At 57.8% G+C, this 14,695-nt stretch overlaps 1 protein-coding gene across 1 annotated transcript in view; it reads right to left on the bottom strand.

Moving 5' to 3' along the window:
- Nucleotides 1-14,695, bottom strand: part of ABCC1 (ATP binding cassette subfamily C member 1 (ABCC1 blood group)) — a 130,811-nt gene that overhangs the window by 15,453 nt on the left and 100,663 nt on the right. The window contains exons 19-22 of the mRNA XM_051847486.2: nucleotides 14,323-14,506; nucleotides 5,765-5,855; nucleotides 2,543-2,678; nucleotides 471-678 (exon numbers count right to left, since the gene is read on the bottom strand). Of these exons, the coding sequence (XP_051703446.2) occupies nucleotides 471-678; nucleotides 2,543-2,678; nucleotides 5,765-5,855; nucleotides 14,323-14,506 (619 nt within the window). The remainder of the gene's footprint in view (nucleotides 1-470; nucleotides 679-2,542; nucleotides 2,679-5,764; nucleotides 5,856-14,322; nucleotides 14,507-14,695) is intronic.

The raw sequence follows: 14,695 nt of genomic DNA, 5'->3' as shown, positions 1-14,695 counted from the left end.
TAACTGCCTTTCAAATAAATAAAAATGAAATCATAAAAAAAAGTCCCCTAGGGGACACCAGTGTCCATGATTGGGAACCAGGAATACACACGCATCTCCACTGCACAGAACATGTCAAGGGCCACAATGGGACTTCAGATACCTCTTCACCCCAACACTGCCACAGGGGGAAGGAGGTCTTTCCAGCCAGCACTGCTCCCAGCAGTCTCTGTTCTCAACGTTCCTCATCTGTAAAATGGGCTCACTGGAGCTCCCCTCGCTTCTAGCTCCCAGGGCCATGGGAAACACAGCATTCCCGAAACATCCATCCTATAAAGATCTGGGCGTGTGTGATGTGACAGGTGTGGTTCATCTGGGCTTGCCCTGGGTCTAGCGTCCACAAAACCACAAGGACTACAAGGGTAACTATGGAATGACGCGATTACAGGGGCCAGAATAGGGTGGGGCGGGGTGGCAATGGGGGCACCCACCTTGTGAAATGCCCAGGGCCCCATACACGCTCAGGCGGACTTTGGTGTGCTCCTGGGTTCCGTTGACGACGGGGTCATCCGTCCAGAGACTGAGCCAGTAGTTGGAAGCCAGGGAGGAGACGTGGTTACACAAGAAGAGGAAGATGCTCAGGAAGGAGATGAAGAGTCCAATGGCCTTCATGTAGTCCCAGTACACGGACAGCTTGACCTGGAGGCCCCGGGAGAAGACATCTCACACAGCGCCCCAGCCCCGGCCGCACCTGCACAGCCAGGCCCAGCTCAGAGCCTGCGCCTCCGCCGTGCTTACGGCAGGGCTCCTTCCAGGGGTGTCTGTTTTTCTCTCATAGTTTTTATGTATTTTCAAAACTCCTTTCTAGAGACTCGTATTATGGCACAGCTGGTAAAGCCGCTGCCTGTGACGCCAGCATCCCATAAGGGCACCGGTTCATGTCCGGGCTGCTCCACTTCAAATCCAGCTCCCTGCTACTGGCCTGGGAAAGCAGAGGAGCATGGGGTTTGGGCCCCTGCAACCACGTGGGAGATGTGGATGAAGCTCCTGACTTTGGCCTAGCCCAGCGTCGGCCACTGTGGCCCCCTGGGAAGTAAATCATCAGATGGAAGAAATCTCTGTCTCTCCTTCTCTAACTCTTTCAAAATAAATAAATAAATCTTAAGAAAAAAAAAAAACTCCATTACATCCATATATAAAAGTATATAAATGAGCGCACACACAGAACTGCACTTGTTTTTAAAAGTAAATTCTCAGGGCCAGCGCTGTGATGCAGCAGGTAAAGCTACCATCTGCAGTGCCAGCATCCCACATGGGCGCTGGTTCTAGTCCCGGCTGCTCCACTTCCAATCCAGCTCTCTGCTATGGCCTGGGAAAGCAGTGGAAGATGGCCCAAGTCCTTGGGCCCCTGCACCCACATAGGAGACCAGAAAGAAGCTCCTGGCTTCGGATTGGCATAGCTTTGGCCATTGTGGCCATTTGGGGAGTGAACCAGTGGATGGAAGACCTCTCTCCACCTCTCCTTCTCTCTCTGTGTAACTCTTTCAAATAAATAAATAAATCTTAAAAAAAAAATAAGAAATAAAAATAAATTCTCAAGGTGGGCAATGTAGCACAGTGGGTTAAGCCCCACCTGGAATGCCTGCATCCCGTATTAGAGTGCCTGGTTTAAGTCCCAACTACTCTGCTATCAATCCAGCTCCCTGATAATGCATCCTCAAGGCAGCAGGTGTTGGTTCAAATGCTTGGGCCCTGTAAGCCATGTGGGAGAACTGGATAGAGCTCCAGGCTCCTGGCTCTGGCCTGACCCATCCCTAAATGTTTTAAGTGTTTGGGGAGTAGACCAGTAGATGGAAGGTGGATCTCTGTCTGTCTCTCTCTGTCGCTCTGCCTTTCAAGTTCATGAAAAGAAACATTAAAAAAATTAAAAAGTAAAATACACTTTGGATCATGCTCATGGATGGAAAATTGACCTCTGCCCGAAACAGATGATCTCTGAAAGAATGTAACACAACAAGAGCTCGCGGGTGCTCTCCCTGTTACAGAGAGGCCAGCACCCAGCCGAGACTCTCACACATATAGCCACGTGCACTAAGAGAAAGGAAACCAAGGACAACAAGGGTCTTTCCGACTGTGTCACCGGGTGCTCTTCTGCACTGGGTCTGCTTGCAACCTGAACCCACCCCCCCCACCCACCCCCACATAAAGGAGGCCACCTGAGCCACGGGAAGCCCCGGGTTAACACACCGAGGTTACCCTCAGAACTCCCGAGAGCCCCGAGCTGATCAAGGCAGGTGGTAGTCAGGGCAGCAGAGACTGCAAGCAGCCCCCATGCTGTCTGATGGCCGGGGTTCAAGTCCCAGCTCTGTGGCTCAGCAGCTGCAACCTGGGGCAGGCATAGCAGTTAGCTTCTGTGGCCTTGGTTTCCCATGATGTCAACACCTCCCCAGGCTTGGAGAGATGCAGGCCTGACTATAAACTCAAAGACTCTGCATGGCACCCAGCACACAGCAGGTGCTCCAGGAACACTGGCCACGGCTCCTGCTGAGGAGGAGGGCCTTACCTGTCCCGTCTGGGCCTTGTCCGCCTCCATCAGCTTCCAGGTCTCCTCCTCCTTGGCCCCAGGCTTCTGGAGCTCAGTGGTGCTGTTGTGCTGCCTGCTTATGTCCCCGCTGTAGGAGGAGCTGCTACTGAGCTGTCTGGAAAAGCAAAGTGCAAGAGCATCAACCAAAGGGACGCTCAGGGCAAGGGGCAGTGGCCCCTGGGCTGGGCCGCTTGTGTGCGCCTGAGCTATGGCTACAAGACAGTATATTTCCACATGTGCAGGACCAAGCACACACCCTTCATCCTTCAGGCACTAAGGTTTGGATCTTCAGAGTCCCCCAAAGCTGCCTATGTGAGGCTTGGTCCCCAGAGTGGGAGTATTGGGAGGTGCTGTGGACCTTTAAGAGGTGGAGTCTAGGCTGGCGCTGTGGCGCAGTGGGTTAACGTCCTGGCCCGAAGCGCTGGCATCCCATGTGGGCGCTGGTTCAAGACCCGGCTGCTCCACTTCCGACCCAGCTCTCTGCTATGGCCTGGGAAAGCAGTGGAAGATGGCCCAAGTCCTTGGACCCCTGTACCCATGTGGGAGGCCCAGAAGAAGCTCCTGGCTCCTGGCTTCGGATCGGTGCAGCTCCAGCTGTTGTGGCCACTTGGGGAGTGAACCATTGGATGGAAGACCGCCCCCCCCCGCCTCTCCTCTCTCTGTGTAACTCTTTCAAATAAACAAATAAATCTTAAAAAAAAAAAGAAAAAAAAGAGGTAGAGTCTAGTGAGGTCCTTAAGTCACTGGGACAAGCCTTCCAAGGGAACTGTGGGACCCCCATCCCTTTGTTTCTCTCTCCATCCTCGCTCAGCACGTGTGCCTTCTTCCATGTGCTCTGCCACCTGTCACCTGCTATGGACCTTTGCCATGCCTTTTGGACCGTCAGTCTCCAACCTGTGAGCTAAATGACCTTTCCCTCCTAAGTAGCTTGTCCCAGCTGTTCTGCTGCAGTGACAAAGGGCACACACACTCCAGGGACACAACCACCAACCATGAGGAACGAGAGCGGGAGCAACAAGGTCTGTGGCCATCTGGGAGGGGTCGGCTTGAAACTGATGACCACCGTGGGCTGGAGGGTGCTTGCTGAGTGACACCAGCACACAAGCACCATTCTCCCAGGGCACCCTCTCGGGGCCACCTCTGTAACATGAAATGATGGAACCGGTGTGGCACTTTGTCCCATTTTGCTTTTGCTCATTTTATTTTTTGGCTCTTTTTATTGTTTGAAAGATGATTTAAGACCAGCCCTATGGGCCGGCACCGTGGCTCACTTGGCTAATCCTTTGCCTGCGGCGCCAGCATCCCATATGGGCACCAGTTCTAGTCCCGGTTGCTCCTCTTCCAGTCCAGCTCTCTGCTGTGGTCCGGGAAGGCAGTGGAGGATGGCCCAAGTGCTTGGGCCCCCACACCCGCATGGGAGACCAGGAGAAGCACCTGGCTCCTGGCTTTGGATCGGCATAGCACCAGTTGTGGCAGCCATTTGGGGGATGAACCAACGGAAGGAAGACCTCTCTCTCTCTCACTGTCTAACTCTGTCAAAAACAAACAAACAAACAAACAAACAAACAAACAAAAAAACCAGCCCTATGGACTTATATTTTTGTGCTTTGGCTTTTTTGGTGGGAGAGGGAGGTCACTTCTAGGTTTTTCGGTAACTTTACCTGCATGGAAATTTCTAAAGAAAAGTTGTATAGAAGAAAAGACTACATGTCCTGCGCCCAGATTCACCAATTCTTCACATTTTGTCCCATCTATGTTATCATCTCTCTCTCCATAATTATACACATCATTCTGAATACAAATGTATCACTTTTCAGAATCTTTAATCATTTCATTTTTGATGTGATAAATGTATCAAACATAAAAGCCTCAAAATAGCTGAGAGATCACGTACCCACCAATGAGGAATTAACAAATGGTAACACACTGTATATTTCCTTTAACTTTAAAATTCAGTGCATTAGCCAAGTACTAATGCCACAGAGGTAATCACAGTTCTCAAGTTGTCTTCCCTTCCTGTCCATTTTTTGGAGACTCATTTATTTGAAAGGTACAGAAAGAGGAGGAGAGACAGGAGCCTGGTACTTCATCTGGGTCTCCCCCTTGGCGGACAAGGGCCCAAGTGCTTGGGCCATCTTCCACTGCTTTCCTAGGGGTATTAGCAGGAAGCTGGATCAGAAGTGGAGCGGCCAGGACTTGAACTGGTCACTTGAACTGGTCACTAACCCACTGTACCACAACACCAGGCCCAATTCAATCTTTTATACCACATTACCAAAGTGTGTGTACCTAAGGATACACATACTTGACTTTCATATCAAGGGCTCCATCAACTAGCCTTTCAGTTCACAGCTTACGTGCAGGCCTGCCATCCACGTGGGAGACCCAGATGGAGTTCCTGGCTCCCAGCTTCCACCTGGACCAGCCCTGGCTGTCATGGGCACTTGGGGAGTGAACCAGCGGATGGAAGCAAGCTCTCTCTCTGCTGCTCTGCTTTTCAAACCAACCAACCTTTAGGAGGCCTCTGTGGTTCACGCATTGTGACCGCAGGGATCTGAGGAAGGCTCCACACTGGAACACACAGCCTCTTCTGCAACCCCATTGCACGGGACATGGGCAGCTCAGAGCCCGCCATGAAATAAACGTGTCCCCATAAACCCCATCTGACAGGGAGAAGACCAAGGCACAAAGCATTCCGGTAGCGAAGCCCACTGGGTCTCCAAGGACCTCGCTGAAAGCAAAGCTCCCTTAAGGCAGTGCTAATACTGGCCCGTAGGCACACGCGCTTGGAGACCAGACGGAGGTGCAGACCCCAGCCCGGTCTCTCCCGAGCTGCCTGACTCATGCACAGCTCTGTCTGCTTCCCTGTGAAACAGCTGTGCAGCCCCTCGCGGAGCACAAACCAGGCAGTCGCTCCTGCCTGACGACTCCTCGTGACCAAGCGCAGGTTCTCACGGCCTGAACACTCCTGGACCCCCAGAGCGAGCCGACTGAAGAGCCACAGCAAGCAGGGCCTACGGCCAGACGCCGACGCCTATGCGAGCCGTGCCACCTGGCCAGAACAGGGTCAGCCTCCCCTCCCCCAGCCTCTGCGCTCTGGAAATCAAGGCCCCTGGGGGATTCGGGAAGAGGGCCCCGGAAGCCTGCCTGTGCCTGCCGCCTCGTCTCGCCGGCCCCCCGTCAGGCCCCCAGCGCCCTCACCTCTGCAGCGGCTTCCCCCCGCCGTCGGTCACCAGCATGCCGTTCTCCATCTGCTTCGTCTCCTTCCCAGGGCCGCTGCTGCCCGTTAACCCTGCAGAGGGAGACACAAAATGTGGCAAGTGGGGTTTCAAGAGCCGACGACAAAACCACAGAGGAAACAGGTCCCTCCTGGGAAAAGAGAGTAGTAACTTGGCCACCAGGAACTCAGGGTGCCGAGAGCCGCCGTTGTGGTGCAGGGGGTTAAGCTGCCCTCTACAACACTGGGATCCCAAATGAGTGCCAGTCCGAGTCCCGGCTGCTCTGCTTCCAATCCAGCTCGCTGCTAATGCACCTGGGAAGGCAGCGAAGGATGGCTCAGGTCCTTGGGATGGAATTCAAGGCTCTGAGGTTCAGCCTGGCCCAGCTCTGGCCACTGCAGTCATACAGAGGAGAACCAGTGGATGGAAGATCTCTCTCTCCCCCCGTATCTCTGTTGAGAGGGGGAGAGAGGGAAGGGGGGGAGGGAGAGGGAGAGAGGGAGAGAGGGAGAGAGGGAGAGAGAGGGAGAGAGGGAGAGAGAGGGAGAGAGGGAGAGAGGGAGAGAGAGGGAGAGAGGGAGAGAGAAGAGGGAAGGAGGGAGAGGTGGAGAGTCTCCCCTTCCACACTGCCAGGAAAGGGAGGGAGGGCTGGAGGAAGGAAGGAGAGAAAGATAAGCAGCCCGGCTTTGCTGAGGTTCCACACAAGTCCCGTGGCTAGGGCGCAGGTGCCACCCAGAGCTAGGGCCCTGTCAACAAGGACAGTGCTTGGCATAATCTAGAAGACCCCACCAGCTGAGGATCCCGGGCCAGGCTCAGGTGAGAGCAGCTCACCACTTTCAGGTTTTACTCACAGGTCCTGGCCACAGAGACTCACACAGGGAGAAGGTCTGAGGCCTCCAGTCCCCAAGTATCACCAGGTTTGACCAGGGAGAAGGGTGGAGGCCTCCAGTCCCCAATATCACCAGGTTTGACCAGGGCATCAGCCCCGGGGCAGAGCTCCACAGGATGCCCTGCAGTGCTGAGAGTTAACCCTTCAGTTGCCAGATCACAAGCAAGTAGTAAGGGAAGGGGGTACCTTGGGCAGTGGCTGTGCCCCAATAAGGATGCATTTTTTTAAAAAACTTGAGAAGTGGAGTTACAGTCAGAGAGAGGGAAAGACAGAGAGAGAGGTCTTCCATCTGCTGCTTCACTCCCCAAATGGCCACAGTGGCCAGAACTGGGCTGATCCAGAGCCAGGAGCTTCTTCTAGGTCTCCTACGGGGGTGTAGGAGCTCAAGCATTTGGGCCATGTTCCAATGCCTTCCCAGGCCGTAACAGAGAGCTGGATCAGAAGAGCAGCAGCCAGGACACAAACCGGCAGCCATGGCAGAGGCTTAGCCCACTGCACCGGCCCCAAGTAAGCCATTTTTACCCTAACAACCAATCAAGCTACCCTGGGACACACCAGCCAGACACCAGCCCCAACCTTAGACACAGCCCAGCCACCATCCACGGCAACCATCCCAGAAGGGACCGCAGAGCTGACACAGTGGGTGCCCGCTCCTTTCATCTTCACGGCGCTATCTCCCCCCGGGACGCTGGCATCCTGCTCCTGGGTGTCAGGAGAGAGCTGGCCAGGAGCAGGAATGAGGGTACAGACGTGCAGCGGGCAGGCAGGTAGGGGTGGCCTCGGAGCATGCTGACGCCCCAGGGGACACCAGTGAAGTCTGAGCAGCACAGGCCCTCAGACCAGCCTTGGGGAACTTTGGCCAGGACTGCAAGAGGGGGCGGGGAGACGCTCCCAGCAAGGGCCCTCAGAGTGGGCTCTACGAAGGATGGGTCCCGTGTGACACCAAGGGCCATGAGGGCGGGGGAAAGACTCTTGCACTTCTAGCTGAGTGCCCTGGGGCAGCAATCCAGCCCTCGGAGCCCCAACCTGCACATCTGCAGACGGCACATCAGCCAACCCTCCCCTCCAGAGCGGGAGGCCAAGCTGCGCTCACACGTGGTCTGGGCGGGCTCGGGGCTCCTCCCGCACGTCACATAAATGACCGGCACAACCAGGACGGGCATCCCTGCCCCGAGCACTCCCTCGGGTCCCAGCCCAGGGGGCCCCACCAAGGTCATCCCACCCCACGTGACCCACGTCCAGTGGCCCCAAGGGCTCAGAGGCAGTTGCTTTGTCCTCAGTGGCTTACTTCCCTGGGTGCTCCGTGCAGCTTTCCTGACGTCCTGGTCACCCACCATCTTTCCCATACACACCTTTCCCCAGGTGGCTGCAGTGAGCTTGCACTGCGTACACAGAGCCCTTGGTGTGGGCTCTCAGACACCCACTGCTGGTGGGAGGCAAGGGGGATGGGGCTGGTCCAGTGTGGGGAACCTGCTCCCACCCTGCTCCCTGACCCTCCCACCCGCACCCCGGTCAGGTGCCGGTCAGAGTGCACCGTCCACACCTGCCCACGTCCCGGGAAGCACGGGTGGTGTGTAAGCAGCGGGACTGCTGGCGTTTACTGTCCACCTACTGCAGGCCAGGACTCACACGCACGCTCTCCGTGGAAGCATGCTGGACACGGAGATGTGACCTACGGGGCGCTAAGGCTTTGCCGAGGGTACCAGGTGAGCAGTCACAGGTCTGCGAGCTTGACCCGAATCCCCCAGCACCGACCACAAAGCCTGGCACACAGTAGGTGCTTAACCAATGTCGGCTGAGTGAACAAATGGAGAACGGGCGGGGGTGTAAACGCACGGACATTCAGGGCCCTCCCCAGGCCGGCAGCACCAGTTCTAGGCCACGCACGCACAGCCTCGCTGTAGGAGCACAGCCAACTGCGGCCACGGGCGGGAGCTCCTGACCCCGCGCCTCACCCGCCACTCTGCCACCTGGGGACCCACCAGAGCCAATAAAATGCTAAGAACCAGGGTGAAACTCTTTCCCTGTGCCCATTAAACGCCCTGAGGGCGTGAACAGCTTTCCTCTAAAAGCCACACCTCTGGCTTACACACACACAGAGCTGGAAAAGTAACACAGGCCAGCCTTCCGCTTTTGTGTCTGTCGGTGTGGCAGCAGAAGGAAACAGTTTACAGTGGGGCGGGGCAGGTGTGACTCGGCTCTGTTCCAGTCCACAGCTCTAGTTCAAGGGCATTGCTAATGACGGGGCTTGGGTCCCATGGAAACACAGGCTGAGCCAAGGGCACAGGGATCCAGGAAAAGTGACTCGGCTCAGACTCTGCCCCGGATCTTCCCAGGCTGGAATGGGGGCCCCTCCTCTGGGCTCCCACGGGCTCTCTGTCTGCTACTCTGAGGTCCCAGTGACTGGTGTTTTTCTTCCCATCAGACTGTGAGTTCTCTGGGGCAGTACTCCCACTCCACTCACAGCACTCGCCATGCGCCATGTGCAGTTACACAGGATGCACACTGCGCAACTTTGCTTGGGGCGGGGGGATTCCAGACGGTGGTCCTGGCGCCAGATGGCCTGGTGGCACACGGCAGGCACTCTGCACTCACTTGACTGGCAGGCTGACAAGAGAACAAGCCGAGCCAGGAGGTGGCACTCCGGTGGCCACACAGGGGCCACCCCACAACCCCTACCTGCGAAGCGAGTTTCTAAATCGGCCCTGGGAGAAACGGGCGGGGTGGGGGGTGGGGGGAGGCCACACGCTCACGCGTCCCCCTGATCTGGGATATTTCTCCCGTCTGTCGGTGTCAGAAGCCCCTCCGTGCCGCGCCTGCACACAGGGCACCCTCAGCCATCACCGTGCCGTTCACTCACCTACTGGACACATTTAACGAGAGCCTCCGGGCGCCGGGCCCTGTTCTCCACCCACACCCACACCCACCACCGCTGGGGAAGGCGACAGAAGAACCGCCCCTTTGGGTTTAAAGCAAACACGCAGAACGCGAGGGCAGGGAATGCGCCTGGACCTCCCGTGGGTGCCAGGCACGGGGTCTCGGAGGCTGCGGGGCCTCGCACGGGCCGTGCTGGAGCCACAGCGGCGCAGCCTGGGCTCAGCTCCGCGGCCGCCCCCCTCAGCCGGCCTCCAAAGGCTCAGCGCTCCTCCCGCAGGTTCTGGAACTTTCCCCGGGCAAGCGCCAGCTGGCAGGCCTCCCTCGAGGGAAGACTTCAACGTGCTGCTTTACACCCCACGCCTCACTTAGGACCAGAAAGAGATTCAGCGGGGCCAGCAGCCACCCGCAGCCTCCAGCCGCAGATTCGCGGGCCAGCGGGAAGCCCACAGGAACACGCGTGGGCGCGGCGAGCGCTCCGCAGCTGCGCGGTGTTTACGACAGCGCAGTGATGGCGCAGGCGCGTTTACGGCCGTGGGACCTCACGCGTAGCCCGATGGGCAGGCACGTGCGGGCCCCGGCTGAGAGGGCCGCCGAGGCCGGACGCAGGAGAAACCTAACCGCGCCACTCCAGGTCCACGGCCCGCCTCGGATCGGGCTTGAAACGACAGTAGCTACTGAAGAGGGAAACATTCATCGCGAGGTTTGAAAACTGGGCGCGGTGCTGGAGTGCGGGCCCTGTTCCCGCGCCGAGGCATGGCCGGGGGTCCCACCCGCTGCCATCCTGGGCACAGCAGGGTCAGGGGTACTGAGGGCCCTCGCCCGCTGGACTCCAGCAGCAAAGTGGCTGCAGCCGTGGCAAGCACAGGTGTCCCCCGACCCCGCCAGAGACCCCCCCACCCAGGGCAGAACTGCTCCCTCCCCGCAAAAATGGCTGCTTTCATTTGGGGTCCTCATACAAGAAGCCACCTGTTTTCTACCTGAGACTATGCAGGCTCAGGAACCAGTATGTAAAGCATTATGGCAGTCAAGACGTTTAGGGATAAAAACGCATTCCCTGGAGATCACTATAGCATGTAATAGTGTATCTCCTGGGGGGATGGCATCTCCCCCTCCTCATGACAATGAAACCCCTCCCCCCGTCCCAGGAAGGCCCTCTCCTTCAGTGTGGGTTTAAAAAATAAATAAAAACCTGATGGATCCAGCTTCCCTTTAGGAGGGGCCAAAAATGGGGCTCCAACAAATCCAAGGTCATGGGCACTTGGCACTGGCTACAGCTGAGCAAGACCAGGCCCTGACATCAAGATGCAAGTGGACTCCCCCAAAGCCAGGGGGGAGTGGGGTGCACCTGCTAAGTTTTATTTAAGACCCACCAGGCTGGGGCTTCCTGTGGGGAGGGGGGGTCATTTTCATTGCCTAAGTGCTGAAAAGACACTCAAAATTATATGGCGACTGGCCACGCCTGTGTTCTGCGTAAACTGCCTTGGAGGAGACACAGGTGCCTGGGGGCATCTGAGGCCAGCAGGGCTCAAGGACATTCTGTGCTCACTGGACAGGAAAGGGGCTTCAGTGGATCCCTGGCACTTGGATTCTGAAAGCACAGGGCGTTATCCTCCTCTGAGAGCAGCCCACGCCTGGCGGCCAGGGAAACGCTGGCTGGTGAACCAGAAGCTGCCGGGACTTGGCTCAGGGCAGGCAGGAAAGCGGCAGCAGCAGGAAGGAAGCAGACTAGACTTGAGGGAGAACTCTCCATCCCCCAAGGCACGAACGCGCAGTAACTCACCACACTCAGACTTTAAAAGCTTAAGGGAACGCAGAGATCAAACCCTGGCCAAAAAAAAAAAAGCATAAACATGGCTTCTCTCTTTTTTTTTTTTTTTTGGGCGGGGGGGGGGGGGGACAGGCAGAGTTAGACAGTGAGAGAGAGAGAGACAGAGAGAAAGGTCTTCCTTCCGTTGGTTAACCCCCCAAATGGCCGCCATGGCCGGCGCGCTGCACCAGTCTGAGGCCAGGAGCCAGGTGCTTCCTCCTGGTCTCCCGTGCAGGTGCAGGGCCCAAGCACTTGGGCCATCCTCCACTGCCCTCCCGGGCCACAGCAGAGAGCTGGACTGGAAGAGGAGCAACCGGGACAGAATCCGGCGCCCCAACCGGGACTAGAACCCAGGGTGCCAGTGCCGCAGGCGGAGGATTAGCCTAGTGAGTCACGGTGCCGGCCATGGCTTCTCTCTCAAACCCGCTATGGGGGCCAGCGTTGTGGGTTAAGCCGCCACTTGTGATACTGGCTCTCCACATTGTAGCTTTAGTATGAGTCCCGGCTGCTCCACTTCCATCCAGCTTCCTGTCAGTGCTCCTGGGAAATCAGTGGAAGGTGGCTTAAGTGCTGCTTGGGCCCCTGCAATCCATTTGGGAGACCTGGATGAAGTGCCTGACCCCTGGCTTTGGCCTGGCCCAACCCCGACTGTTGTGGCCATGCGGAGAGTGAACCAGCAGATGAAGGCCATCTCTCCGTCACTGTCAAATACATACATCAGCCTTTCAAAATCAACAGGGCTTCACAACAGTGTTATTCACGATGGCCAGGAAAGAAGAAAAACCCAAATGCCCGTGCAGAGATGAATGCGTAGGGAAAGCAGAGGAGGAGCCACACAGAGGGGTACTACGCAGCAACAAGAGGAAAAGGGAGGAAAAAGCAGATGAACTTGGAAAGACTGCGACGGCTGCACAACGCCACGAGCAGACTGTGGATAGCTGGGTGCAGGGCTCACACGGGGAAGCGCAGGGGGCCCGCTCAGCCGCGAACGCGCGCCCAGTCTGGGCAGACCCAGCGACCACAAAAGGAGCAGAGGACGGGAGATGTAAGAGGCCACTGTGCGTCCTCGGGCCAGCTGCTTCCTCTGACACTCAGTGGCTCCCCACTGCACTTAGGCCAAAACCACAACTCCCCACCGGGAAGGCCCTGCAGGATGGTCACCTCGCTGACCCCACCTCCTGCCCCCGGCCCCTGCTGGCCACAGTCTGGCCACACCAGCCTCTATCGGCTTTTCCAGCCAAGCTCGTGTTGGTCCACAGGGCTTGGCACTGGCTTTTCCCTGTGTCCAAAACACTGTTCCCCACATCTTCTCCCTGCTGCCGCCCCTTCTGGAGCCAACCTCACTCCAGAGGTCCCCTGTGACTCCGTCACGCCTCGGGGCTCTCCATGGTATACGAAAGCATCCTTAGCCTGTGGGTCCATTCGGTGTCCTCCTCCCCCTCTGGGTTCGGACTCCCTAGGATATGGATTTGTTTAGTGCGTTGGTCACTGCTGCTTCCCCAAAACCTACTACAGTGCTGCTTGGGGCTGGATTATATTCCCCCAAGGTCTTAGCTCCCAGGAGACTGGGTCCCTGCAGGTGTAACTGTCAGGATGCAGTCACACTGGAGGGGGTTGGACCTTGCTAACACAATGCACACAGCGTGATTCCCTAAGAGAGAACTGCAGAGACAAAGGTGCACGCGCTCCCACACACGCAGACACTCGGGAACACCCCCAGACGAGGCGACATCAGCGTGATGCTCCAACAAGCCCAGGAATGCTACGGATTGTAGGAAACCAGCAGAAGCTGGGAGAGCGGCTCGGGACGGAGTCGTGGCTCACACTCAGGTCTCGGGCCTCAGCCTCCAGGACCAGGAGCCAGCCAGTGTGTGTTGTCGAGGCGCTCACAGCGATGGCCTTAGGAAGATAATCTGCACACGAACCTAACCCCCAACAGGTGCCGGAACACTCCCCGCTGAGCAGCTCAATACACGAACAGGAAACAGCTCGTCCTCAGCACCCCAAGCCCCTGGGACGGCAGCACACAGCCTGTGACACTGACTTGCGCTGGGAGCCGTGCAGAGGGGCGGCCCTGCGGCCTCACCTGGAGGGCAGGCCGAGCCCGTACTTGGCTTCAGAAAGGGCAGTCCGTGGAGGTGCGCGCCCTACACTTGACAGCCAAAAGGCTGAGAAGCGACGCGGTGTGCGCCCTTTACTCCTACTGCAGCAGCTGGAGCCCAGGCAGCGTCCCTCACCCCAAGGGTGGGGTCCCCTTCCGTGTCGACATGGGGCAGAGATCCCAAAAGGAGGCGAGTGGAGGACACCCCAGGAAGCCAGCATGACCGATGGACCCAGGCTGCAAGCAGACCCTTTGGACTTGGAGGCAAGTGTGAACAGGATCCTAGGAGTCGAGCCTGCTGCCCATGAGGTCAGGGCGCAGTCCCAGCTCAAGGTTCTGAGGACTGAGAGGGCACTCCACGATGATCCCACGTTCAGGGGCCCGGCCCGGGAGGCCAGGCAAGGCCAGGCCAGGCAGCTGGAAGCGGGCAGGGCTGTAGTGGCCTGGCTGATGGCACTCTCCCCCAGGGGCCTATGACGGCGGCTGTTACCACGTGCCAAAACCTCCTGGCAGCTCACCACACTGAACCCACACCCGGTGTGAGAGGGTTGCTTCTGCCCATCCACTGCTTAATCGGCGAGGAACCGAGGCCCAGAGGGTTTGAGGGACAGGCCTGAGGTCACACAGGAACCGGGACCAAATCCAGGTCCTGCCAACTTCCAGCCGCCAGCTCAGCCCAGCACCACATCTCCCGGCCCTCACAGCTGCTTCCAGTCATGCCTGCCCCACGTGTCATGGGCGCCCCTGGCTCCTGGGAGCCGGAGGCATGCAGCTGCGGCTCCGGACACAGGGGGACCGGACCTGAGTGCTCTTGTGACCAGACCTTCTCCATTCAGCCCTCCGCGAGGCACCTGTGGCCGCCCTCACCCTCATCCTCTGTATCCTGCTCCTGCTCGGCGCTGGCGTAGGTGCGCAGGAACTCAGCGAAGGCCCCGTCCCGGGCCAGCAGCTCCTGGTAAGAGCCCATCTCGGAGATCTTGCCGCCACTCATGACCACGATGACATCCACCTGCGGCAGGTAGCTGATGCTGTGTGTGACCAGGATCCGCGTCTGCGGGCAAAGGAAAACCCGGCCAGGTCAGTGCATGCGCACACAGCCTGGCACAGCTGTGGCTAAGGGCGGGAGTCATGGGATCCTGCAGATCAGAGCCCAGGTCCAAAGCTAGGGCATGCATCTATGGCAGAGGCATGCACAGGGATCTGAACCTGTGCCAGGAACCGCTAACAGCTGAGGACCAGC

This window comes from Oryctolagus cuniculus, chromosome 19, assembly GCF_964237555.1.
Source record: "Oryctolagus cuniculus chromosome 19, mOryCun1.1, whole genome shotgun sequence".
NCBI classification, from domain to species: domain Eukaryota; kingdom Metazoa; phylum Chordata; class Mammalia; order Lagomorpha; family Leporidae; genus Oryctolagus; species Oryctolagus cuniculus.
Note: the sequence above shows the minus strand (reverse complement) of the source record. Positions and strands in the feature narration are given on the sequence as shown.